At 42.5% G+C, this 27,742-nt stretch overlaps 1 protein-coding gene across 5 annotated transcripts; it reads right to left on the reverse strand.

Moving 5' to 3' along the window:
- On the reverse strand, window positions 1-27,742 carry pced1a.L (PC-esterase domain containing 1A L homeolog). 5 transcript variants are annotated; one of them, NM_001091711.1, is given in 11 exon segments: window positions 1-1,325; window positions 1,954-2,046; window positions 2,226-2,315; window positions 3,836-3,910; window positions 5,044-5,148; window positions 8,585-8,819; window positions 9,074-9,215; window positions 10,288-10,520; window positions 12,757-12,836; window positions 15,160-15,255; window positions 27,472-27,632. In NM_001091711.1, coding segments are annotated over 10 exon segments (1,341 nt in total). In that variant the 5' UTR covers window positions 15,233-15,255; window positions 27,472-27,632; the 3' UTR covers window positions 1-1,110.

The raw sequence follows: 27,742 nt of genomic DNA on the forward strand, positions 1-27,742 counted from the left end.
TATTTTTAACAAACTTTATTTAAACAAAAGTAGAATCCATAAGTAACAAATATGAACAAAACTGACAAAGATAAATTTAACCAAGTGACAAGGGGAAAATAAAATTAAAAAAAAGTGTTGGTACATATATTCACACTAAAGTGCAACTTCACAGTTTAAACTGTTGTCTGCGCAACCTGAAAAAAACCAGGCTCACATTGTAACCGTACTATATAATTGGACATACAGAAATCCGGTACCTTGACCTTTACAAAAATGGCTTCTCTTAGTTATCAGCACACGGGCCTCTGGTTTGGCACAGCTCCATCCTCCATCACAAGGAATGTCATGTTCTGTACTCAAGGGAGAAGGCTGAGATAGGTATAATAAATTGCAGGAGACACAGCATATGTACAACAATCCAGCTGGGTGAACTAGAGAAATCTTGTTCTTACATAATGTAGCAACAATAATGAAAAATATAGCAGCATCCGCACATTTAGCAGCAGGACGACCAACGTACGAGTCAGAATCCACGAGCAGAAAGAGGCTGCTTCTTCAGTGGCAGAAATGGGATGCTTAAAAAGAAAACCAACATCCCTGATGCCATAAACCAAAAACATTTGCTCCTTTTGCACCCAGCTGCACCCCCATGCTAAACAACTGGAGTGTCACCGCCGATTCCCGCAGCAGTGAAAACCTTCATATGGGTGAAAGGATAAGGCAGATGCACATTGAACAGAGGGGAAGTGCATAACCCTGGCTTTTCTGTGCTTGTGACTTGCCCTTTAACATGCAGTGAAAAAAAAAAAAAAAAGTGTCCAAAAAAAAAAAAAAAACTAGTGTGAATGTACAACGGGGCATTAATAAATGTGAATGCTTTGGTATTAAGAAGGGAGAGGTCACAAACACTGGCCTCAGGAATAGATATATATTCCTTTAGAACATTTAGCAACAACTTCACAGCTTCATTTGTGGCTCTGCTGGAAAAGTAGATCCCAAAGAGCCACAGTGGGGAGAAAATACCAACGCCCCCCACAAACATATATACAAAAAAAATAACATTCTTCCGTTACCAAAAAGTGCCATAAAAGTGGTTAAGTTGTTCAGTAGTTGAGCACAGGCTTCCCATTAGTAGATCCTAGAAGGAAGGGGTGCAGGTATGCGATAAGGGTGGATCCGTCCATCCCGCTGCTTAATGGGCCTCCTCATTGGCAGGATGGGGTGATCATTAAATTGTTTATAGTCGGGAAAGTAACCAAAGTTCATAGGTGGGAAGGGTTGGTGGGGAGCAAAGTTCATCATCATATTCATGCCTTGGAAAGGATAGGGGCCTCTTGAAGGGGCTGTAAGGGTAGAAAATATGGATAATGTCACGTGAGTGGAATATGAACACTCTCAGGATAGAGTAACATATACATATAGTCACAGCAAGTAGGAGCGCACCACCATTAGTTCATAGAAAAATCAAAATATCCCCACCGATGACGGCACTCCAAGGATCATTCCACATAGTCAAAGCAGTTAGATAAAGAAAGGTTTATTGTAGACCAACGTTTCGATTACGTACAGGAATATTCATCAGGGAAAAAGGCTTTTTCTCTGATGAAGATTCCTGTACGGAATCGAAACATCACACACACGAAAGGGATAAAGCAGACAAAATCAGGTGATATTAGGTACAATCGACTGATAACACCAACATTGAACTCAGCGATCCTCCACCCCAGATGATCTGCAATGTCCCAGTCCAATTACAACCAGACACCTTCCCAAACCCCGCCCATGTCATGCGAAGACCCGCCCCTTTTGTGTGTCTGATACGGGACTATGCCACCTGAGTTGGGACCACAGGGAGGTGGATACTGTGACCAATGACAAAAAAATGAAAACATTGGTTACTGTGGGTAAATGCACCGGTGCAAGGACATGACAGATTTCAATCCATGCAACCTCTTTACAAAAATAACCAACCTGCTTCCATGTTATTCCCATTGGCATCAAAGCTGATGTAGCCAGGGGTGAAGTTGTCCAACATGAATGGAGTATCCGTTACAAACGACAGTTCTGTTGGGAGGGGAACACCACACGTGAGTGGGCTATATGAAGAGTGTGACTGGCATCCAGTTGTAGGCCATTCCAGTTTGGCACAACATGTGCGTGGTTAAATTGCCCAAGGAGCAGAGTTGGGTATAAAGAGTCAGGCCGCAGGTTGGCTAAAATTATTTTACTTATTTTCTCTTTACCTTGTGCTTTTGGGTAATTCCCATGGCAGGGAGCAAATCCCGGCATCCCATTATGACCCTTCAAAGGCTGGCCAGGCAGAAAGGAAAATTCTGGGGGGGGGTGGAAAAAAAAAATAGTAGGAAGGAAGTCTCCATTTAGACAACACTGGGAGTTATGGGGAGTAATGATGCATGGCAAACTGTACAACCATAGGACGCCCCACAAACTTCACACATTCATTCAACATGCAGAAGCTTTGGGGGTCACTTTGAGCCCTGAATGTGTGGCTGCTCAGCCCTATAATAGTAATGATCAAAGCTACCTACAGGAGTTCACCATCTTGGATCTTGTTAGGCCAACTTTTGTGTGTCAGTGGCACTGCACATGCTCAGTGTGCTCTGGATGGTGGAGGAACTGAGCTTAGGGATTGTCAGCAATCATTGCATTGGCAGACAGCGAGGTTACATCAGTCATAGAAGCCAATGGGCTAATTATTAATCATTACTAATTCGAGTTGGAATCAACAAATGCGAGTTAGTATCAGTGAAGGGGATGTAAAGGCAAAAATAAAATCCCATACAAATCTCTACACAGTCACCTGCTGCTCTACAGGGAAACAAACAAAGCTGCTTGAGTTCTGCATGGCTGGGAAGTAAAGTTACATTTTCATAAGTATGATTGTTTCCCAGCAGAGCAGTTAGGGACCATCTGACAATTCCTATCCGCAGCAGTAAATGAAGGGAGAATTTCACTGCATACAGTCAGGTTTCTTATAAAAACAGTACACATTTTTTAATTAAAGTATATTGGAGATAGGTTTCTTTTTCATTAAAGAAAGTAAAAATGCGATTTTGTTTTTTTTACCTTTACATGCCCTTCAAGGCACGAAGATCCAAATTATGGAAAGATTTGTTATCCGGAAAACCCCAGGTCCCGAGCATTCTGGATAACAGGTCCCATAACTGTATTATATACACAGAATATTGTGAGTGGATCCCTATGCTCAGATAAGTGACCGTAGCCATGGAGCATCTTCAGAGGCACAGATTTTCCCTGCTTATAGGCTGTTGTGGGCTAGCCTTTGGCTGATATAGAACCCATTCAGAAGGAAATTCTTCGTACAGCACCAATTGAATAAAAATGGCTTTATTGAAAATGACATGGCAAAACAACCTGGTCCGCAACGTTTCAGGCCCTCTCCGAGCTTGAAAAAAGGCCATAGAGGGCCTGAAACATTGAGGACCAGGTTGTTTTGCCATGTCATTTTCAATAAAGCCATTTTTATTCAATTGGTGCTGTACGAAGAAATTCCTTCTGGATTGATTATTGGTGGAGGATGGAGCCACTGACGGGATGTGCACCGACATTCACTTTTACTGGGGGATTTGAGCTGACTCAGAGACATTGTTACAATTGATATAGAACCCAACCCAACCATGTTTATAATGTCTAGCCCTATTTTTTGTTGAGCTTTAATTGTCCTTTAACTGCATGAAGTTATGAATTGGGAATACAGCTTTATCCTGAGCTCTATGGGTGTCTCCATGCATCGGTGGCTTTGCAGGTTCATACAGAAGCAACCACTTTGATTACAAGATGCAAATAACAGGGACATAACATTGAAACTGACCTCCTCTAATGTCTTGAGACCGCTCATCAAAGCTGGTGTATCCAGGACAGTACGATCCAATTAACGGCAACTTCTCTGTGGGAATAAAAAAAAAAAAAAAAAAACGGTTCAGGCAGGACATCAAAACAGAAGATACCACTCAGAAGAAACAGGTTGTGTAAAAAACCATTGTGTGTTAATCAAAGTCAATAACGCACTAGAACAGGGTGCAGCCAGACCCTTCAGATAATTACTATAAATGCAACACTATGTTTTGTGCTTCTGTACCAGCCCTTTAGCAGGAAAGATCCGGGCCCCTGAAGATGCCCCAGTAGCTCTCTCATATTCTTTTCTGCCAAGCACATGCTTTGTGTACCCCTACCCTTTACTAGTGTTTTGGTAATGTCCGACATCGGCTATGTTTAGGCTTCTAAGCATGTGCAGAGCCACTGGTCTAAAAGGATCCAAGATGGAGAGCGTCTGGGAACATATGAAGGCCTGGATCATCATAGGGCTGCTGGTCTGGTACAGCCAAGTTCACTATATAATGTAAATATCTCTACCAATATTCTTTTTAGGCTTGAGTTCTCTTTTAAGTGTATGGAAAACGAACATAATTTTACTACCCTGAACAAAAGATCCAATTTTCCCCAAACTAGAGATCTAAATAATGGGAAGTTAGCAGATGAGTTACCTACCAGTGGATCATGAGCTGATGACCAGATCATAGCAGTATCCACTATCAACCTTTTGGGTAACCATCAAACAAACTAAACTTACTTCTTGGGGAAGCAACTCCCAGGAGCCTTGTAGGCCATAGTACATAGCCTCTTGGTCAGTATTTAATGGGGAATGCCAACAGGAACAACACACTGCTAAAGCTGGCCAGACACAAACATTATGGTGAGTGGAATTAGATCTTGATGAGGAGATTAAATAAGACTGTGTGTGGCCTCTATTGTGGCCCAACTTGTTATCAACTGCCATTGCTGGATAGTTTGCCAATTTGGTTGTCCATATGCAATGTGGCAAATGGTGATCATTCGGTTTTCTTGTTTTTAATTGGACTGGATCTGCCTGTGTGTGGCCAACATAACCCAAGGACTTCACAGATGAAGTGAACTCACTTGAGTGGGTACAGACAAACAGTGATCAAGACATAGAAAGGAATGTGCTACCTCCACCTACAACCCGATGATGAGCAGATTCCTATACAAGCAGAACCCTACCCCTTTGGCAGTTGCCTCTTCCTAGAGCTCGGCCTTTCTCAAATGGATCTGCATTGCCGCTTCGCCATGTGACCACGCGTGATGGAGCACGACTAATGCTAGCACCTGACAGGAGACGGTGGGTTAGTACATTAATCCAAGATTGCAGGGATCCTCAAAAATAGGGCAGGGATCATGTATATTATAGTTACGGCCAAGAGCCTCAAACAGATGGGTTAAGGAGTTAGCAATATGCACACAATTCCAGTCCACACACATACACACACACACACACACACACACACACACACAGTTCCTTTATTAGCATGTGCAAGCAAAGGCCACGGGCAGATGAGACAGATAAAATATAGAATGAGACACAGAGATGGGAAGTGAAAGCTACTGCAGGGGGTGCCATACTTACAGAGGAGTCTGGTATCCAGTAGCCAGATGGCAAGACATAAATACACAAACAAAGCCATGTTAATGGCTTAGCAAGTGGAACTTTTTATTTCACTATGTGATTATTAAAGTATGCATTTTTTTTTAACTGGTATGAAAGCAATAGCTGTACCTACAGTTGTCACAAATGCATATTTTACAAAGAATTTCTATGCCGCTGGACAAAAGTGCAAGAGAACTGAAGTGCACCCGTTCTGCTTTGGGTGGTGGGTTGCAGTGCTTTGTGCCCCATGCTTACGGTCTGCATTAGGGCAGAAAACACTACTCTAAAGCTGGCCATACAGATATTGAGGTGGGCTCTGGGGCCGGGCGATCAGATTGAGGACGGTACCAATGAATCAATGCGGTCCTCAATCAGGTGGGATTTTTAAGCCCGACTGATCAACATCTCAGGGGAAGCCCGTTGGAGGGCTCCATACACTGGGAAACTGGGCTGCCGACAGATTTAAAGGGGAACTATCACAAAAATGTAATAAAAGCTTCATCATACTAAACTAAGAATATTTCTAAATACAATCAATCAATTAAACATTCTGCATTGTTTCTGAGATAATCAAGTTTATATTCACTATCCCTTTCTCAGTATCTGTTCCTTTTCAGAGGAAGTTTATGTTCACTATTCCTCTCTCAGCATCTGTTTCTCCTCATTCTGTCTTCATGCAGCAGTTGGGTGTCTGATGAATGATCCAATATATCTTATAGGGGGGCTCCTTTTGCCTAGAAGATGTATTAGAGCTCACTCTATTAAAATTACCAGACATCATGTCTCTCTACATGCAGGATTTGTGCAAAAGGCAGTTATTTTGTTAGCTGTTGTTTGTACTGGAATCAGTCATTTGAGTGAGCTCTAATACATCTGCTAGGAAAGTAGCCCCCCTATAAGATATATTGGATCTAACTGTCAATGAATATCTGACACCCAACTGCTGCATGAAGAGAGAATGAAGAGAAACAGATGCTGAGAGTGAAGATAAACTTGATTATTTCAGAAACAATGCAGAATATTTAATTGATTGTATTTAGAAATTTAAATGTTTGTGATTGTTCCCCTTTAATCTGTTGGCAGTTTATATCTGCTCTTGTATGGGGGCCTTAAGTTTTCTATGAGAAAGGGTCCTATGAGGCCCGAAACGTTGCCACATATTGTCTGATCGCATGTTTTGAGCCAATAAAATTCACTTTTGAAAATTATATATTTCGCAGAGTGCTGCAGTATACTGGACATTCACTTACACAATGATCCGTTTTATTAGGGGGCAATTAACCTGCCTGTGTTTTGGAGTGTGGGAGGAAACCACTCAAGCACAGGGAAAACAAAAACAAAACTCCCTGCAGAAAGTGCCCAGGCTACAATCATATTTACAATACGTAAGACCCCAGTGTTGCAAGGCAGCAGAGCCAACAATTGCCTGCATAGAACATACTCTGCACTGAAAATGGCTTATTTACATATTTCATTTCAGCTAAACTTCCATATTGCTTTGGGATACCAAAACGTTCTTCATAAACAAAGAACAGTCCCTCTAATTGTTTATTAAATGGACACAACCCTCCATGAAGCAAGCAATATGGCAGTTCCCGCTTATACTGTACAGACACACACAGAGAGAGAGAGAGAGAGAGAGAGAGAGAGAGAGAGAGAGAGAGAGAGAGAGAGAGAGAGAGAGAGAGAGAGAGAGAGAGAGAGAGAGAGAGAGAGAGAGAGAGAGAGAGAGAGAGAGAGAGAGAGAGAGAGAGAGAGAGAGAGAAATAGTACTGAGGCAGGCATTAAACCATAGACATTTGCTTGCAAAGGAAAGTGTGCAGAAGCAGATATTTGCATGATTACTTCCATAATAAACATAGACGCAAATGTGGTTTTCACAGTCTCATCTCATAACCAAATGAATCCTACAGGCCTCTTATTGCAATACTTCTCTGTCCACAGATCATATAAATAGCTACCAAGTCACATTATACAGACTGGGGTCTGCTCTATAAATGCCACCCACAAGCTCCTCGAAAGTTAAATTACTTTGTTGGTTTTGTAAATGTTTAAAATTAAAAAAAAAAAAAAGAGAAGAATACAACTTGCCAGTCCACTGCCATTTGCCCAGCGGAGAAAATGACAATTTATCCAGGGGGCAGATGGCAGCAGAATAGCAATGTATCTGCCAGCGACAAAATGGCACTTGTGATATTAGACTTAGCGTAGAGTCCACTCAGGAACCAAACCTGAGGACATTTGCTTCAGTAGAATGTTTGTGTGTAAATGAATCCAGACTCCCCTCAGTAATTACCCAGGGGCAGAGCCACACCTCCTGCCAGATCATGGGAAAGAGAGCAGCCCAGAAGAAATTAAGAGAAGAGAGCAATGCAGCTATTAAAGGGGTGGTTTACCTTCAACTTAACTTTTAGTACGTTATAGAATGGTCATTTCTAAGCAGCTTTTCTTTTGGTCTTTATTATTTATCTTCTATAGTTTTTGAATTATGCACCTTCTTCTGAATCTTTCCAGCTTTCAAATGGGGGTCACTGACCCCATCAAAAAAAAACCAAATACTATTGTTAGTACACAGTCTTAATGTGGCCATACACGGGCCGATAGCTGCTGACAGACTGAGTTGGCAGCTTATTGGCCAGTGTATGGGGCCCTCCGACGGGCTTCCCCGATCGATATACTGTATGACCGAAAGTCGGCCAGATGTCGATCGGACGGGACTAAAAAAATCCCTTCGGATCGCGGCCGCATCTGTTCGTTGATGCGGTCCCGCGATCCGACACCAGTTACCCATCGTTAGGATCCAATTGTTGGGCCCACGATCAGATCAGCCCGATATTTCCCACCTCAAGGTGGGCATATCGGGGAGAGATCCGCTTGTTTGGCGACACTCGCCAAATGAGCGGATCTCTCCGTGTATGGCCACCTTAAGCCATACTAGTGAACTGGTAGCCCTACAATCCCATTTATGGAATGTGATGCAATGTTGGTGACTGCCTATAACAAGTGGCATTACAAGGTCCCTTGTCCCATGATCACACTGCAAGCTCTCGCATGCCCCTGTGTGTAAAGCTCCTGGTTGGTTGAAGATCTGTAAGATGAAAATCACTGTCATCTTACCTTGTGGTTTTTGTGGCACTTCTACTCCCCAAGCCTTTGCAATGTGGGAGAGCAGGATCTGCGTGCATTTGCGGTGCGCTAGTTGGTTCCAATGCACAGCATCCCTGCAGCGGTTGGGCAGCTCTAGTCGGAAATGGTAGTGCATGTCTATAACATCAACGTTGTACAGGTTAGCAAAGGTCGCACTGTAAAAGTTGCCATCAATCACATCCCATCGGAGGTTGTGCTTCACATACTGCAAGAGAGAGACAATAATGGTCTGTTAGAATTCTAAAGCCACTCAAGATAATGGTTAGTCTGCTAGTCCCTGTGACCTGCATGCAAGCAATATTTTCCTGTATGGTGGTCTATTCTTGTTGGCACTTTAATTCTCTATAGTCCTGAGAATCTGCTCCAGAGCAGTGAAACATGAAAATTCTCCCATGGCTTTTCCTTCAGGACCAAGCTCCCCGTCCCAAAACTGATCAAACCTCAAAAACGCCCTTGTACCTCTGGCATCTCAGTGTCCCGGAAGCCCACAGGCATGGTCATATTCCATATGATAAGACATTCAGGATTGAGAACCTCACGTAGGCGACTAAACAGTGTCTCCAGGTTGGATCTGTACTCTCTAAGTTGTATATCATTGTATCTGAGGAGGGGAAAAAGCAAAGGTCTGTCCAATAGCCTTTTTCTGATCAATATCTATGGAATAGCAACAGTCAACACTGCCCCAAGGCTGCTCTTTTACCCAAAGTCAAGGCTGACTGGAGTTCCTCCATTACACGGCTCTCTACAGGACAGGGGAAACCCATCAGCACAATGGCATATGCGTTAAAGGAGAAATAAACCCTAAAAATGAATGTGACTAAAAATGCCATATTTGATATAGTGAACTTATTGCACAAGGCTAAAGTTTGAGCTTGTCAATAGCAGCAATGATCCAGGACTTCAAACTTGTCACAGGGGGTCACCATCTTGGAAAGTGTCTGTGACACTCACATGCTCAGTGGGCTCTGATTGGCTGTTGAGAAGCTAAGCTTAGGGCTCGTCACTAATTATCCAGCAGAAAATGAGCTTCCCTGGCTGTAATATAAACTGATGCTACCGGTTTGCTGATTATTCAATTCTGATGCTAATTGCACTGGTTTCTGTGCTGCCATGTAGTAATTATCTGTATTAATTACTAATCAGCCTTATATTGTGACATTTCTATTCTATGTGTACTGTATATTGTGAGTGGCTCCCTAAGCTCAGTAAGTGACAGCAGCACAGAGCATGTGAATCAGTGAATCAGCAGAAAAGAAGATGGGGAGCTACTGGGGCATCTTTGGAGACACAGATCTTTACTGCTAAAGGGCTGTGGTTGCCTTGGGCTGGTACAGAAGCACAAAACATCATTTACAACATTTCTAGCTACTTCTTTAGTTAAGCTTTTAGTTCTCCTAGAAAAAAATGGCTTTATGTCCATAGAGATCAATGTGGTAGGAAACCCCTAGAACAAACTTCTCGGTTGTGATCAAGCCCTACCCCTCTGCCTGAACATGGGAAGGAGAGCAGCCCAAGAGCAGTTAGTATAAAGAATCTGAGCTCCGCACATTGGCAAGTACTTGGAGAAAACTTGATTCAATTACCAAAGGAGAGAGGTTGCTAGATGGGCTAAGGCAAATATGCCCAGATTTCTCCCAAGTGTTTTTTGTTTTTGGACAGAGCAGGTGTCTCACCTGTTAACATCCCAGATGCAGGAGTTAATAATGAGCACGTCTGGTTTGTAATCAGCTTTAAAATCAGACAAGATGCTCTCCATGTAGTCAGAGTAAATACGGGTCAGGAAGTAGAAGCGAACAAGATGATGGTCGGTGCTGTACTGACGTACTTCTCTGTAAGTTACGCCATTGTGCATCTCATCTAGAACTCCGCCCTCCACCAACGTATCCTTTAGAAAGGTCTTCTCCCCCTGCAAAAGGGAAATATTGCTGTTACTTAAAGGGATTCTGTCATGATTTTTATGATGTAGTTTTTATTTGTAAATCACACATTTTACACTGCAAATAATTCACCCTACAATATAAAATGTCATTCCTGAACCAGCAAATGTATTTTTTTAGTTGTAATATATAGATTTGTAATATAATATGTAATGGTGCGTAGGTGCATCTCAGGTCATTTTGCCTGGTCATGTGCTTTTAGAAAGAGCCAGCACTTTAGGATGGACTGCTTTCTGGCAGGCTGTTGTTTCTCCTACTCAATGTAACTGAATGTGTCTCAGTGGGACCTGGATTTTACTATTGAGTGTTGGTCTTAGATCTACCAGGGAGCTGTTGTCTTGTGTTAGAACAATGGGAATGTAACCAGATAGCTCCTGTTAAGGTGGCCATACACAGGGAGATCCACTCGTTTGGCAATATCGGCTGATCCTATGGTGGGCCCTAGGGCCCAAGATCGGATCAGATGAAGGTGATATGGGCAGTCAGATTGCAAAACCGCATCAACAAAAAGATGCGGCGCAATTTGACAGGATTTTTTACCCTGTCCGATCGGCATCTGCCCGACTTCGGGCAGATATTGATCGGGGACGCCCGTCGGATGGCCGCACACACGGGCCCAATAAGCTGCCGACTCGATCTGTCGATAGCTTTTATCGGCTCGTGTATGGGGGCCTTTAGGCTGCTGAGGGGTGTGTGATATCACTCCAACTTGCAGAACAGCGTGACTGAAGTTTATCAGGGCACAATCACATGACTGGTGGCAGCTGGGAAACTGACAATATACTTTTGAGAAATGGATTTCATTGTACAGGTATCGGAACGGTTATCCAGAATGCTCGGGACCTGGGGTTTTCTGGATGACTGATCTTTCCATAATTTGGGTCTTCATGCTGCAAGTCTACTAGAAATTCATGTAAACATTAAATAAACCCAATAGGCTGGTTTTGCTTCCAATAAGGATTAATTATATCTTAGTTGGGATCATGTACAAGATACTGTTTTATTATTACAGAGAAAAAGGAAATAATTTTTAAAAATCTGGATTATTTGGATAAAATGCAGTCTATGGGCCATTCCGTAATTCGGAGCTTTCTGGATATCGGGTTTCCGGATAAGGGATCCTATACCTGTATAATCCTGCTGGAGCAGCATTAACTGATGTGTTTGGAAAAAAAAATTTTCCCCCATGACAGTATCCCTTTAACCGCATTCTTTGCAGTGTTGGGTCACAATCTGCAACAAGCAAACATTTCATAATTATTGCTGGGCCACATATTCTGCTTCATCTTCCGCTGCCATTAAAACAGGAAACCTTTCTATGTCATCATATTCGTCCCTCTACAAAATCCATACATATACAGTGCAGCTTGCATGCTAAAGCAAATGGTTACTAGCATCCCACCCACAGCATAAGTAACTACACCGGCAGGGGCATGTCCAGATGTTGCTGAACTACAGGTTACAAAAAAAAACACCTGCATATAAAAAAGGGTTAAATTACAAGATTATGGTCACGGATGAAACAGACTTGCAGCAAGAAAATGGAATGCCAGTTCAGTTTACACTACTGTGCACACAAGCATGGTGGAAGAAACACCACCCCGACTGTGAGCCGTAACTCACACGATGATGCAGGTACTGTACCGGATCCATGAAACCAGTTATCTAGGAAGCCCTGAATTATGGGAAGGTCGTCTCCCATAGACTCCATTATAATTAAAGAATTGAAATTCTTAAAACAGATTAAATGTTACCCTGTAATAACAAAACAGTACTTTGTACTTGATCCCACCTAATGATATAATGAATCCTTACAAAGGGCAAACAATCCTACTGTCTTTATTTAATGTTTAAATGCTTTTAAGGGTAAGGTCACACTGGGTGTTTCGGGGAGATTTAGTCGCCTGGCTAAAATGAAAAATCATCAGCGCTAAGCACACGTGGCGACTCGTTTTCCGAAGTCGCCTCTTATCATCCTTTACCTGGAAAACTCAGGTGCTGAGCATCGAGGTTCCATACCTGCACTGGGATTCGGTGGGGGGGAAAATACTGTATTGTGGGTAAAAAAAAACAACCCCATTAGAAACCAAATTTGAATATAGCTTTGGGTTTTGAAAATTAGCCCTAAAGACTTTAAGGAGATTTTTTTTTCTAGTTGTAGTTCAGCATGATCTAACCCTTTTACACACGAACAGCCGACATTACCTTGCATTTTAACTGTATTTCCGTCAGATAGCTTCCGTCCTGAAGGAACTTGACAAGGTCTTTATAAACAGATCTCTGAACTGGAAAAATAAATAAAAAAAATGTATATATATATATATATATATATATATATATATATATATATATATATATATATATATATATATATATATATATATATATATATATATATATATACATACACACATACATATATACACACACACATACACACACACGAGAAACGGTAAATGGAATTAATGTTATCAAACTTGCAACAAAGGTGAGAAATAAACTTTAATTCCTAATATGGCCTTGAAAGCATTACAGGCTGTGCAATGTATTCCTCCACACATACTGGATATATGTAGGTGCCTGGCAGCACGGCCATATTCACCTTTCTCAGATCTCCGCGGGCTGGACAGGGGTTGAAATTTAAAGCAACATCAGGAAATGAAAAAAATATGACGCATACACATCAGTTGTACCAGAGCAGCACATTATATTTTCATTACTTTAAAAAAAACATAGTTTTTGGTGTTACTGTTCCTTTAAGGTAAAGTTGCTGTATCATGTTCGCTGGTAAAAACGTTACAGGGCAACCCTTTTGAAATAAATAAAAAAAAGTGGTATAAAGGGCATTTATTGGCTAACTAGATAATCATAGCAAGCTTTCAGAACATTTTCGTTCCTTTTTCATACAATGAAGCTGTGGTGTTCTCGGATTATATATATATATATATATATATATATCTCCAACATTCAGCTCATAGGTCAAATGATCAACAAAGGGAATATCAATCTGTGTGTAAGGAGTCAAAGAAATTTACGAGGGGATCTGCAAGAGACAAGCAGATAAGGTACAAGATAATGTGGCTCAAAGAGGCCGAGTATAAATTAGGGCCGAATTAACAGAATGTGGAATAAAAGGAATTCCATATGATCTTAGTCCAGATCCACATAGGTTGGTATTTCTGACCTGCTGCAGTCCTTTATAGTCCACATAATTAGCCATAAATCAAAGGCTCAGCTTTAGTCCCTTCTCCAAAGAATTGAAAGTTTCCATTAGTTTGTACTCCCACACTTTTCTTTCATATAGGTTTTAAAATTGCCCATAAGAACCAAAATTCTCAAAATCCTTTATGGAGTGATGAGGGACATTGAAATGATTTCCTATTGGTGTCCAGTTTTTTTTATTGGCAACAGTGAATTGGTGGTGTGTATTTCTCTCTCAGACTTTGCCCCATGTCTCCTATATACAGTCCCCGTTATGCATTTAGTGCATTATAATACACAAAAGCCTTGAATATCCTGTAAATTATATCCTTATAAATGGTGAGTTCTGATGTCATCAGTTATAAACGGTGAGTAGTGATGTCATTTCTGTCACATGACTCACTGAAACTTGTGTATTATAATAAATAAAGTACCCCCAGTTGTAAAATATGAGGATATTAGAAGTAGGGTTGCCACCTTTCCCTGTGGCTCCAGCCGGACAGGGGGTGGTCCCGTGACGTCACGGGGCGGTCCCATGACGTCAGTGGGCGTTCCCGTGAAGTCAGTGGGCGGTCCCGTGACGTCACGGGGCGGAGCTATGACGTCGCGATCGCCGATTGGCCGATCGCGGCGTCAATCAAGCTAATCCCGCCCGGTTTTCCTTATTTGGAAAACCGGGCAGGAAGCATTGAACCGGGCAGCCCTTCAAAATACCGGGCTGTCCGGTTCAAAACCGGACAGGTGGCAACCCTAATTAGAAGTTACCCCCGAGTTCCATGACCTGTATAAAAACACTCGGCCTCGTGTTTTTATATGGTCATGAAACTCCTCGGTAACTTATAATATCCTTATATTTTACAAGAGGGGGTACTTTATTCACTATATATTGTACCTTATCTGCTTGACTCTTGCAGATCCCCTCGTAAATGACACCTTACGTGTGTGTGTGTGTGTGTGTCTCCGCACTCCAAGGCACACTATTGTAGCTTATCCAGCTGGGGTGCACAGTTAAGATGAAGGGATCCGCTTTATACGGATTTGTCATTTTTTTTATTTCAAAAGGCTTGTCCTGTAACTTGTTCCTTTAAGGGAAAGCTAAAGTGAGGGTCTATAGTGGAGGAGGGGCTCCCAGCCTGTGACCCAATGTGGGTAGGAAGTTATAAATCTTGTGCAAGAATGTGAAACTACAGGAGGCAAGAAAAGAAGTCAGGGAAAGTTCTGCAGTCTTAGACAAAAGGAAGCAGTAACTAAACTTTTTCTGATACAATAATTGGCCCCAACAACATGGAGGATCTGGGCACAACCTACGACTGAGGAGCACGGGCCAATACAGAGCTCAGTGCAAAATATCAGATTCTTTAGTCAATTACTGTTAGTAAGTGTTAGATGAAACAAAACACGACTTACTTGAGTCCCCCAGGATAGCCACATACTTATTGTGCAGCAGCTGCTGTGCATGTTCCATACTAAAGTAGCCCATGAGTCTCCCACTCCGATACGAGGCTGGAACAGAAAAAGCAGGGTCAGTATTGGCAAACATACAACAGGCTACATGAGGCTGTGACAATACCTGTGCCCCAGAGTTTTGGATACAGGACAATCTTCACTGAAACGGTTAAAGGAGAACTAAACCCTAAAAACTATTATGGCTAGAAAAGTGTAATCCAAGGTGTCTAATGCCCCAGCAGATTAGGCAGATTTGTTGGCACTGCCTTTCCAGGCAACATTAACCACAACAAAAACCATGTTAAAGGGTTAACCGTTACATTAATGTTTAGTATGTTATAGAACGGCCAATTCAATTGGTCTTCATTTTTGAATATAGTTCAGTTGCCTTTCCAGATTTAAAATGGGGGGGGGGGGGGTTCACTGACCCCATCTAAATGCTAATGCTGTTAAAGGGGTTGTTTTCCTTCCAAATACTTTTTTCAGTTCAATTGTGCAACACTAGGGTTAACGGAATCTAGGAAGTGCACAGACCATTTGTAAGGGCGAGAGAGAGATATAGAGAGAGACGTGTTCCATCTTCTTCTCTTCGCAAAGTAAGCCCCGTATTGGCGTATGCTCAGTTTGAGCTGTTTTTTTAAACAACTGTGTATGTGCCGAAAGTCACAGAAATTGCTGAAGCGCCGGAAGTAGACCCGAAGATTACCGAAGAGAAGAAGATGGCGTCCGTGAATCTGCAACAAGTAATAAGTAAAGAGTTAGGGGCATTTACCGAGGGTAACACCTAGGCTGGGGGGGGAAGCAGATTTCAATATAAAGGGTTTGGTTCTCCTTTAAAACCAATTGAAAAGTTGCTAAGAACTGGCCATTCTAGATCATCCCAATAGTAGTGAACCACCACTTTAACACATGTTCATTCTGCTAGGCAGGCTTTCTGCCAGTGACCTGTCTATGCAAAGTCTATCCCTTCTGGAATCCGTTAACCCTAGGCTTGCCGACTAAAAACTTGCATTTTAAGTATGAAAACTGCCAAACATAGAAATAAATGTAAAAAGTGCTCACAGAAAAACCCGGAAGTATGTTTGCATCAGTTCATAAAACTGCTAATGTCGTAGAAACCACTAAACATAGAAAATGAATGAAAATGGCAAAGTGCTCTGCAAAATACCTTGTGTAAAGTTAGTGTATTTTTTTAAGTTTAGATCCTCTCCTGGAAAAGAGAGAGAATGGATATTATAGTGGAGACCTTGAGTGGGGGGGGGGGGGGTTGGCCTTGAGTTTCTTCTGATCCTGTAACTGGTAAATCTACTTCTACTTCTTATGCTTCTCTGTACAACCAAGAATATATCAGGTGGCCCATGAATATTGCATTAGAGTTCAGTGTTGTTCAGCCATTAGACGGTCATTATATACGGCAGTATTTGCTATTCCAGCTTGACTACAAGCTCTTTGGACAAGGATATATAGCCTATTGCAGGACTTGCATGCATGTCAGTCCCAGGTTGAAATCTGCCAGACTTTAATTTAATTTAAAGAGTTAAATGCAGGTCTTTTTTTAGCTCATTTTGGCTCATATAAAGGATATAAGTCAAGTTTCCCCATTTGAGAGAGACAGAGAAAGAGAGACAAAAAGGGAAGTTCATTTCAACATGAACTGTTAGACAGAACTGTTAGATTGGTAGAGACATATTTATCAAGGGTTGAAAGACTTTGAAATTAGAATTCAAAAAGAACAACCGAAATTAAGTCAAAGTTTTTTTTGGCCGAACAGGTCCGTTTTCGATCAAATAGGTCCGTATTTGGCCAAAATTCTAATGGAAGTTTTTCCCCAAAAAAAAACTTTGATTTTTCAAAGTCCACCAATTGACTCCAAATAGGTTCTAGGAGGTCCCCTATAGGCTAAAACAACAATTCGGCAGGTTTTAGATGGCAAATGGTCGAAGTCGAATTTTTAAAGAGATGGAACATGATGAATTTCAATATTAGATTTTTTTTTCAAATTTGAACCAAATTTGGACTATTCCCTAGTCGAGATACACAAAAAATAACTCAAAATTAGAATTTCTTTTTTTATTTGAAAATTCACCTGAAAATTCACCACTATCTGCCCCTTAATCTAAGCAGTGTTTTTATAGGTCTTTTATTTTTAATTTCCCATTCCAATGTGCCCCGCTACAGCCTCAACATTTAAAGGAGAAGTGCACCTAAAGCACACACACAAATGTTTAATTTAAAGCTTGTCGTGTGTTCCAGGAGATCTTTGCCTGTGGCCAACAATTAGATCATTAACATTTGGATTTTTAAACCTGCCCAACAGATGTCTGGTTGATCAGCAGAACCACAAAGTAAAGAGCTCCAGCAGATTTAACTGCAAAACAGTTATTCCAGGTAGTGGTTACGCAACATGTTTCGGGTCAATACCTTTTTACACTTGATAAAAGGGTATTGACCCAAAAAGTTTGAACATCAAAGGAGTATCCTCTATGGGGTGGCTTACCCTTATGTTAACTTTTAGTATTTTATGGACGCAACGTTACAATTGGCCTTCAATTTTTTTAATGACTCTTCCAGCTTTCACATTAAAAAAAAAAAAAAAAATGTTATTGCTACTTTTTATTACTTCTCTTTCTATTCAGACCCTCTCCTATTCCAGTTTCTTATTCAAATCAATGCATGGTTACTAGGGTAATTTTGGCCCTAGCAACCAGATGTCTAAAATTGCAAACTGGAAAGATGCTGAATAAAAAAAAAAGCCAAGTACGGTAACTCAAAAACTATGAATAATAAATAAAAATGTCTCTTATTCACTCTTTTTAAAGGTGAATAACCCCCTTTAAAAACTTGCAATGATATCAATTACAATTTTTTTTTTTTTTAGACAGTACAAATTTAAACACTGGTGTAACCCTCCTCTTTGCTTGTATTGAAGTCAAGGCCAGATAAGGGGAAATGTGGGAGAACATGGCAACAGCTGCTGTATTGTTTGGCCTCCCCTCCTTCATATCCCAATCTCAAGGCTGTCTGAGAAGAGAGAGACAATTTCCATTCAATGTTGTCTCTACAGCACTGCCTATATGGCCCGGCACCACAAGCAGAAATGGTGGAATCTAGGGCAATTTGTTAGGCACCTCCATAGCAGCCAAAAACACAAATATTCTTTGCTTGGCCTCTTCAAGAAGAAAAAAAAAAAAAAGCCAGTTCTAGGGAGGTAACACTGATGTATCTCCTCTCAGACAGCCTTCATATTGGGAGTTGGCTGGGGAATGGAGAGTATGAGCAGGAGTATGGCCACTCGTAATACAGTATTCATCACTGGCTGGAAGTATTGGCCACCATTTCAATATGCAGTTATGGGATCTGTTATTTGGAAAAAACAATATCTAGAAAGCTTCCGAATTACAGGTAGTGCCATCTCCCATAGAGGATATTTAAATCAAATAATTCCTTGTACTTGACCACATATAGGATATATTTAAGCCTGAATGGAGGAAAATAATCCGGTTTGGTATTTAATGTTTAAAGGAGGCATAAATGAAATCCCCCCCCCAAATCATGTAGGCAATAACGGATTCCGGTCAGAGAATCACAGCCAATCACAGCACTGCAGTCACACAAGCAAGGACAGACTTTAGTTCCCAATCAGGTCATCTTTTATATTTAAAGCGGTTCTGTCATTGTTTTTACGGTGTAGTTTTATTTCTAAATTACACTGCAAATAATTCACTCTACAATATAAAAGGTCATTCCTGAACCAGCAAGTGTATTTAGTTGTAATATTGGTGTGTAGGTGCATCTCGGGTCATTTTGCCTGGTCATGTGCTTTCAGAAAGAGCCAGCACTTTAGGATGGAACTGCTTTCTGGCAGGCTGTTGTTTCTCCTACTCAATGTAACTGAATGGGTCTCAGTGGGACCTGGATTTTACTATTGAGTGTTGTTCTTAGATCTACCCGGCAGCTGTTATTTTGTGTTAAGGAGCTGCTATCTGGTTACCTTCCCATGTTCTGTTGTTAGGCTGCTGGGGGGGGTTGATATCACTCCAACTTGCAGTGCAGCAGTAATGACAAAACCTATGTCATCCAGCAGTGGTGGAGGACCAACAAAAGGTCACACTCACTGCCAGCTGTCTCCAATATTTCCTGTGCAAACACCACAAAATGCTCTACCGCTTATTTATGAGGAGTGTTGGTTCCAGACAGCCACAAATATTGTGGTACACCCACTCATATAAATGGGAGGTGCATGTTGGGTCATTTTGGGTGTTTTTATCCCATTAATCCAACATGTGCCATTAATTGATAAGCCTTAAAGTCCTGCAGATGATTGATACATTCTGTGCCACTGGGACAGAATGTTCTGTTATACAGATAGCTAGAATCTCAGCTGCCATAAAGCAGGACAGGACTGCTGCTTACAATGGGGATCAGATAGGATCTGTGCAGCCACTGGGACAGAATGTTCTGTTATACAGATAGCTAGAATCTCAGCTGCCATAAAGCAGGGCTGGACTGCTGCTTACAATGGGGATCAGATAGGATCTGTGCAGCCACTGGGACAGAATGCTCTGTTATACAGATAGCTAGAATCTCAGCTGCCATAAAGCAGGACAGGACTGCTGCTTACAATGGGGATCAGATAGGATCTGTGCAGCCACTGGGACAGAATGTTCTGTTATACAGATAGCTAGAATCTCAGCTGCCATAAAGCAGGACAGGACTGCTGCTTACAATGGGGATCAGATAGGATCTGTGCAGCCACTGGGACAGAATGTTCTGTTATACAGATAGCTAGAATCTCAGCTGCCATAAAGCAGGGCTGGACTGCTGCTTACAATGGGGATCAGATAGGATCTGTGCAGCCACTGGGACAGAATGTTCTGTTATACAGTGAAGGGTTAACATGCCTACGGGCCGACCCTTGTGTAGGCCTCTGTACTTGTTTTTCTGTACGACCCTGTACTTGCTCTTCTTAGACAACCTTGCACAAGTATCATCATGTACCATAAACAAAGTTATCAGCTTGCCTCAGCCAAAATGTCTTAGCTAATACGCATGCACGTCTCTTTTTTTTTTCTCTCTTTTCCATCCTGAATGCTGTACCTGTTACAGACATGTACTATGCTAATACGTCACTATATTGGGAGGTCTTTACTTATAACCTATATAAGCATATGTTTGGGCTTCAATAAACGGAACTTGTTATTCTGATCCACTCGTTGGTGTTTCTTTGTGCAAGTTCCCCGGATCCGGCATACGAGGCATTGTTGGGCAGCTAGAATCCAAGGTTCCAGTGGCAGTCGGTTCGTTTCCCCAACATACAGATAGCTAGAATCTCAACTGCCATAAAGCAGGGTAGGACTACAGTTTAGGGGGAGAAGGGATTACAGTATCTAATGTATGTAAAAATGTTTTTATTTTTTTTAAATCACACTACAAACAACCACAACCCCGGAAAATGGCATTGTTGCCAAAACTCATGCAAACAATAAAACCAGCCAACAACAATCCTGACTTCTATATCTCCACCAAAGGCTACTCTAGTGTATCCACCCTGGCTCAAATCCAGCTACGGCACCATGAAACTTCCACTTCACTACAAATTCTACAGTGCTTTAATGGGTAAGGCATCCCAAGTAACGAGAAGCACATCACACCAATCTCCCTATTTGAAGCGCCACAGTTCATATACACCCAATTTTGTGTTCTGACTGATAAGGTTTGGAATCCCCAATCTAGATAAATGGAGTGGCTGTCCCTTTAATTAAGCCCATTACTTTTTAGCTATTTAAAGTAATTATTTTTGAGATCTTCAGTGTAATATTTTTTTCCTTCTATAGAGGAATTCCCACTCTCACAATACTATTGTAGCTACAGTCAGTGCTCAGCCTATAAAAAAAGTCACAACTTCAGTCCCAGCTAGGGTTGCCACCCGGTCGGTATTTTACCGGCCTAGCCAAAAACTCATGCAAAGGCCGGAATTACAAATTTACCGACAATGTAGCTGCCGGTAAATTTGTAATACCCTTAAAAAGACCCCTCAGCCTGCTCCAATCCCCTGTAAACTTATCTTTTCTGACTTTGTCCCCCGTCTGGAAACCTTGGCGCCATGGCCACGCCCCTTTGATGGCACGCCCCACCCCTTTTTGTTCCCGCACCCCACGGGCAAAACATTTAGGAAAAGGTGGCAACCCTAGTCCCAGCCATATGTACAGACAGAGGTATACACACAGTGGCACTGATTCTAGCATCTCTTTATTTTAACTATGTTATTATTTAAAAAACATTATTCATTTCCATCAACGGCCATGTGCAGTCTATATGGCCTTTATAACAGGGCAAGAAATACAAAGTGGACAAACACTTGTCAGAACAAGGTGATGGTATTTCTGTGGCTTTTTATGGATTAAAATAAATTTTAAAAAGTTTTTTTGGTTTTTGTTTTTTTTTTAAAAGAATAATCCAGACAGCAGGTGTTTTACTAGAGGTTTATTACACACATAAGATGAAAAAGAAACATTATCGAATGAGTAAAATGAGCAAAGCACTCCTCTCTGCAACCAAGACTGGGAGATCCCGATACAGTCCGCAGATTGAAGTCCCTCAAACAGTCCTGTGGCTGCAGGCGTAAACCCCACAGGAGCAATCTCAACTGACCCCCAGTTTATATAGATTCGAAAACAATGAGCTCATACATTAAAGCACTTGGTTAATAACAGATCTTGCTTCTCATGCGCTCATCAGGATCTGGCCAGACTCCCAACAAGAAAATCCGAAGCAAGGATCTTATCTTAGCCAACAGTAGCCTAATGGCATATTGTGCCCATAGCTACAATAAAGGAAGGCTTCAGAAATCATAAGCATATTAGATAAAACATACGAGACTATCCAGAGAATTTCCAAAAGTCATATACATGTTAAAAATAAAGAGCAAGTATTAGGTCACCGAGTTGATGAATTTCTCCTTCCACAAAGCTTCATTATACAAGATTAAAGCCGTCTTGTCTACTGTATCGGGTTCAACATGCCGTATTGGATTCAATGGTAAAACAGTTCTTTGTGAAAGTATAAATAAAATAATAATAAATGAAGTAACAGTTCTTTGTGTTATATTTCTATCAAAGTCTTATATTTGTATGAAAGTATTACCATGAGCCATCATTGATAAATTCCTATTATTATTACAGCAAGAAACAATAACAAATGACTGGCCACTGGTCAAGTCTGACTTCATGGTGCCATAAACCCAAAAATAAAATTTTGTGCAATGAAAAAAAAAATATAATTAATAATAATAACGACTATTCCCTTACCCCGTGTATATAAGGAGCTCCCCTGCAGAACAGTAATAGGTAGCCAGGTGGTTGCCTTAATCTCGGTTACTTTGTACAGCCCATGAGTTGCTTCAAGACCAAACAAATGATAAAGAATAGTTTCTCTCTGCATTTATCGGCTGGCAATAATCGTTCTGGCTATTCTCAGACAACAAGATTGAGCTTTTACTTTCGTTTCATCCCCGACATCTCAGTTTTAGCAGAAAGGTATGTAAATAGCTGCAACACTAGCTCAGCAGAATGGCTGAAAAAATGCATGCTCCTTAAATATCAATCAGGGACTCTTATCCTATGAGTCAGGATGCCTCAATACATCTTCATGCCCCAATTGCACAGGCTACAGTGATCTCCTTACATACAGATATACATCCTTCCCCAATAGGTCATTCAAATGGGGGCCCACAACTGTTATAGAGACTCTTACAGTATAGGAGACCCTCTGCAATTCTGTTTGGATTCGGCCGAACCCCCTGCGAAAGATTCAGCCGAATACCGAACCTGAACCCTAATTGGAAGGGGAAAACATTTTTTACTTCCTTGTTTTGTGACAAAGTCACGTGATTTCCCTCCCCACCCCTAATTTACATATGCAAATTAGGATTTGGTTCGGCCAGGCAGAAGGATTCGGCCGAATCCGAATCGAATCCTGGATTTGGTGCATCCCTAGATGAAATCATATTATGATACAACGTATGGGATTTAGAACTTAATTTTCCAAATTTATTTTTATATACAACACTCACATTTACATACTATTATTACTTTCACCTGCTTTTGTCACTCAAACATTCCAGCTCGCCTATATAAAACCCCTGAGCTAGCAGACATACCACATTTAGATATAGGATGTATATCGGAGACTGAGCATATTAACCCTATCTATCCATAGCAATGTTGGCAAGTATTTTAATAGAGCAGTGGATTCTACGTATTGTAACGTGTTCTTACACAGGGTGAGAGAGAGAGCAGTTCCTGGTACCCATGTGACTCTAGATATAAAACCTCATACAGGTATGGCACCTGCTGTCCAGAATGCTCGGGACCTGGGGTTTTCCGGATAACGGATCTTTCTGTAATTTGGATCTTTGTACCTTAAGTCTACTAGAAATTCTTGTAAACAAACCGAAAAGGGTGGTTTGCTTCCAATAAGGATTATTATGTCTTAGTTGGATCAAATTTAAGGTAATGTCGTTATTATAGAGAAAATGGAGATCATTTTTAAATATACGTATAATTTAGATAAAATGAAGTCTATGGGAGATGGATTTGCATCATTTGGAGCTTTCTGGACAACGGGTTTCTGGATAACAGATCCCTTACCTGTACGAAGTTCCTCAAGTGATCCAAGGCATTATAAAGTGGAATACTTTTATTCCACTGCTGATTGGGAGGGTGTTTGTAGCTGTGAGAGAGAGACAGGTAACAGCTCTGGCTGAGGAACAACAAACAAATCCGTAACCTTGAAAATGTGCAGAATATGAACAAAGAGTGATTTGATGTACCAACGCTGGCCCATTGTAATCAAGGTTGGAAGCCAGAAATCCCATCTGAGATTTAAATCAAGTTGTTGACCCACTGTTTATCCTGCATGGAGGCCACCCATTGGGATGATCGCAATAAATGCTGGAAGGGAATTCCACTGGCAAATATGATGAGACCAGTATAAAATGTGCAGAGATTTTTCTCTTTCAAAGGTCACCCCACTGTGTGACCAAACCAACTGCAAACATCAGAATGATACAGCTATGTTAGCCTGTATACCAGCTAGATCATCTACACAGCAATGAAGCAGCACCCTTAGTCTGCAACACCCTCTATTCACAGACATATACTGGATTCCATAGTGTTCCAAGTATAAGAGAAGGAAGAGGAGCTCCAGTAGTATTACTGCAAACAACTTTTTATTCCAGGCAGTGGTAAACACAATCAGTGTCGGACTGGCCCACTGGGATACCAGGAAAAGTCCCGGTGGGCCCAGGTGTCAGCGGCCCCTCATGCTGCTAAACTGTTGGCCCATTTCATGGCCATTCCCTATTTCTCACAAAGAGGCTAAATAGGTGGAATAATAGATTATAGTATGTAAAGAAAAGAGAATTGGAGAATAGAGGTTGATTGAGGAGAGGAAGAAAATAGTACTGAGGGTGGGCCCCTGGTCTAAGGTTCTTTGGGTGGGCCCCTGGTCTTAGGTTCTTTGGGTGGGCCCCTGGTCTTAGGTTCTTTGGGTGGGCCCCTGGTCTTAGGTTCTTTGGGTGGGCCCCTGGTCTTAGGTTCTTTGGGTGGGCCCCTGGTCTTAGGTTCTTTGGGTGGGCCCCTGGTCTTAGGTTCTTTGGGTGGGCCCCTGGTCTTAGGTTCTTTGGGTGGGCCCCTGGTCTTAGGTTCTTTGGGTGGGCCCCTGGTCTTAGGTTCTTTGGGTGGGCCCCTGGTCTTAGGTTCTTTTGGGTGGGCCCCTGGTCTTAGGTTCTTTGGGTGGGCCCTGGTCTTAGGTTTTTTGGGTGGGCCCCTGGTCTTAGGTTTTTGGGTGGGCCCCTGGTCTTAGGTTTTTTGGGTGGGCCCCTGGTCTTAGGTTTTTTGGGTGGGCCCCTGGTCTTAGGTTTTTGGGTGGGCCCCTGGTCTTAGGTTTTTTGGGTGGGCCCTGGTCTTAGGTTTTTTGGGTGGGCCCCTGGTCTTAGGTTTTTTGGGTGGGCCCCTGGTCTTAGGTTTTTTGGGTGGGCCCTGGTCTTAGGTTTTTTGGGTGGGCCCCTGGTCTTAGGTATTTTGGGTGGGCCCCTGGTCTTAGGTTTTTTGGGTGGGCCCCTGGTCTTAGGTTTTTGGGTGGGCCCCTGGTCTTAGGTTTTTTGGGTGGGCCCCTGGTCTTAGGTTTTTTGGGTGGGCCCCTGGTCTTAGGTTTTTGGGTGGGCCCCTGGTCTTAGGTTTTTTGGGTGGGCCCCTGGTCTTAGGTTTTTTGGGTGGGCCCCTGGTCTTAGGTTTTTTGGGTGGGCCCCTGGTCTTAGGTTTTTGGGTGGGCCCCTGGTCTTAGGTTTTTTGGGTGGGCCCCTGGTCTTAGGTTTTTTGGGTGGGCCCCTGGTCTTAGGTTTTTTGGGTGGGCCCCTGGTCTTAGGTTTTTTGGGTGGGCCCCTGGTCTTAGGTTTTTGGGTGGGCCCCTGGTCTTAGGTTTTTTGGGTGGGCCCCTGGTCTTAGGTTTTTTGGGTGGGCCCCTGGTCTTAGGTTTTTTGGGTGGGCCCCTGGTCTTAGGTTTTTTGGGTGGGCCCCTGGTCTTAGGTTTTTGGGTGGGCCCTGGTCTTAGGTTTTTTGGGTGGGCCCCTGGTCTTAGGTTTTTTGGGTGGGCCCCTGGGTCTTAGGTTTTTGGGTGGGCCCCTGGTCTTAGGTTTTTTGGGTGGGCCCCTGGTCTTAGGTTTTTGGGTGGGCCCCTGGTCTTAGGTTTTTTGGGTGGGCCCCTGGTCTTAGGTTTTTGGGTGGGCCCCTGGTCTTAGGTTTTTTGGGTGGGCCCCTGGTCTTAGGTTTTTTGGGTGGGCCCCTGGTCTTAGGTTTTTTGGGTGGGCCCCTGGTCTTAGGTTTTTTGGGTGGGCCCCTGGTCTTAGGTTTTTTGGGTGGGCCCCTGGTCTTAGGTTTTTTGGGTGGGCCCCTGGTCTTAGGTTTTTTGGGTGGGCCCCTGGTCTTAGGTTTTTTGGGTGGGCCCCTGGTCTTAGGTTTTTTGGGTGGGCCCCTGGTCTTAGGTTTTTGGGTGGGCCCCTGGTCTTAGGTTTTTGGGTGGGCCCCTGGTCTTAGGTTTTTGGGTGGGCCCCTGGTCTTAGGTTTTTGGGTGGGCCCCTGGTCTTAGGTTTTTGGGTGGGCCCCTGGTCTTAGGTTTTTTGGGTGGGCCCCTGGTCTTAGGTTTTTTGGGTGGGCCCCTGGTCTTAGGTTTTTTGGGTGGGCCCCTGGTGTCCCAGTCCGACACTGAACACAACATGTTTCGGGTTCAATACCCTTTATGCTTAGAATTGGTTCTGGATTTAAATCCAGAACAAATTCTAAGCATAAATGGTATTGAACCCGAAACATGTTGTGTTTACCACTGCCTGGAATAAAAAGTTGTTTGCAGTAATACTGCTGGAGCTCCTCTTCCTTCTCTTATACTTGGATCATTTGCAGCACAGAGCAACTATTACGGAATTGGACGCATACCATTCGGAAAAGCTGTGCTAACCACCATCCCCCTCTTCTTTTTGGGATTCCATAGTGTTCTGCGAACAAGTGCATAAATCTGTGAGATGCTACCGAGTAGTAGAGAAAGCACACACCGATGTAAGGAAAAAAAACCATGGATGCTCATAACAGTCAATGGTGGTTTTTAAAATTCCAGCAGAAAAAATGCCCCTTGTACCTTTAGCCTAGTGACCAAGGAGTAGGGTTACCAACTATCCTGGGAAAAAATACCGGCCTTCCTATATTCTTGCCGTTTTTTTTCTATTAACATTGGCATCAAGTATCATTTTTACTGGCCAGGTGGCAACTCTACCAATTAGCTCTAGAGGAAACATTACTGTCAGCCCAATGCTCGGCTCAAGCACCCAATGCTCAGCATGTGACCACTGGCAGCCCAATGCTCTGCTCAAGCGCCCAATGCTCAGCATGTTACCACTGGCAGCCCAATGCTCTGTACAGCACCCAGTATATCCAGCCCTCACAGGGCACCCAGTGTTCTGCTCAGCAGCCAGAAGAATGCAGTATAGCCAGTGTGAACCATTGTCAGAATAATAAACAAAACACAAACACTGCTCTGTCAGGCCAAAGTTCTGTAAAACACAATTGGAGTTCTATTAAAGGCACTAAGTTTGCCCAGGTGCAGTAACCCATAGCAACCAATCAGCAACTGGCAATTGCTGGTCACCTGTTTAAAAGCAAACAGCTTATTGGTTACTATGGGTTCCTGGGCAAAGGCAGTGCCCCACAGTTACTATGTACTTACCGCTAGTCGCAGAACGTTGTCCAGTTTGGGCGCCACCCCCGCCTGTGTGTGACGCTGAGCCGGCAGTGTGTCTCTGTCTCAAGGTACAGTCCCAACATGAAGCGGGAACCCCGCCTGTAACTTTTATAGGTAACTCTGACCTCCCGCTCACAGTCTCTGTCAGGACTCAGACACTTTGGCTCCTGTCCCCGCCTCTAACTCATTTTATCCCCTAGACTAGCTCAAAATAAAAGCGTTGCTCCGCCTTCTTTGCCGTCAATCAGCCGCAAGC

The sequence above is a fragment of the Xenopus laevis genome, chromosome 1L (genome assembly GCF_017654675.1).
Source record: "Xenopus laevis strain J_2021 chromosome 1L, Xenopus_laevis_v10.1, whole genome shotgun sequence".
In the NCBI taxonomy this organism is placed as follows: Eukaryota; Metazoa; Chordata; class Amphibia; order Anura; family Pipidae; genus Xenopus; species Xenopus laevis.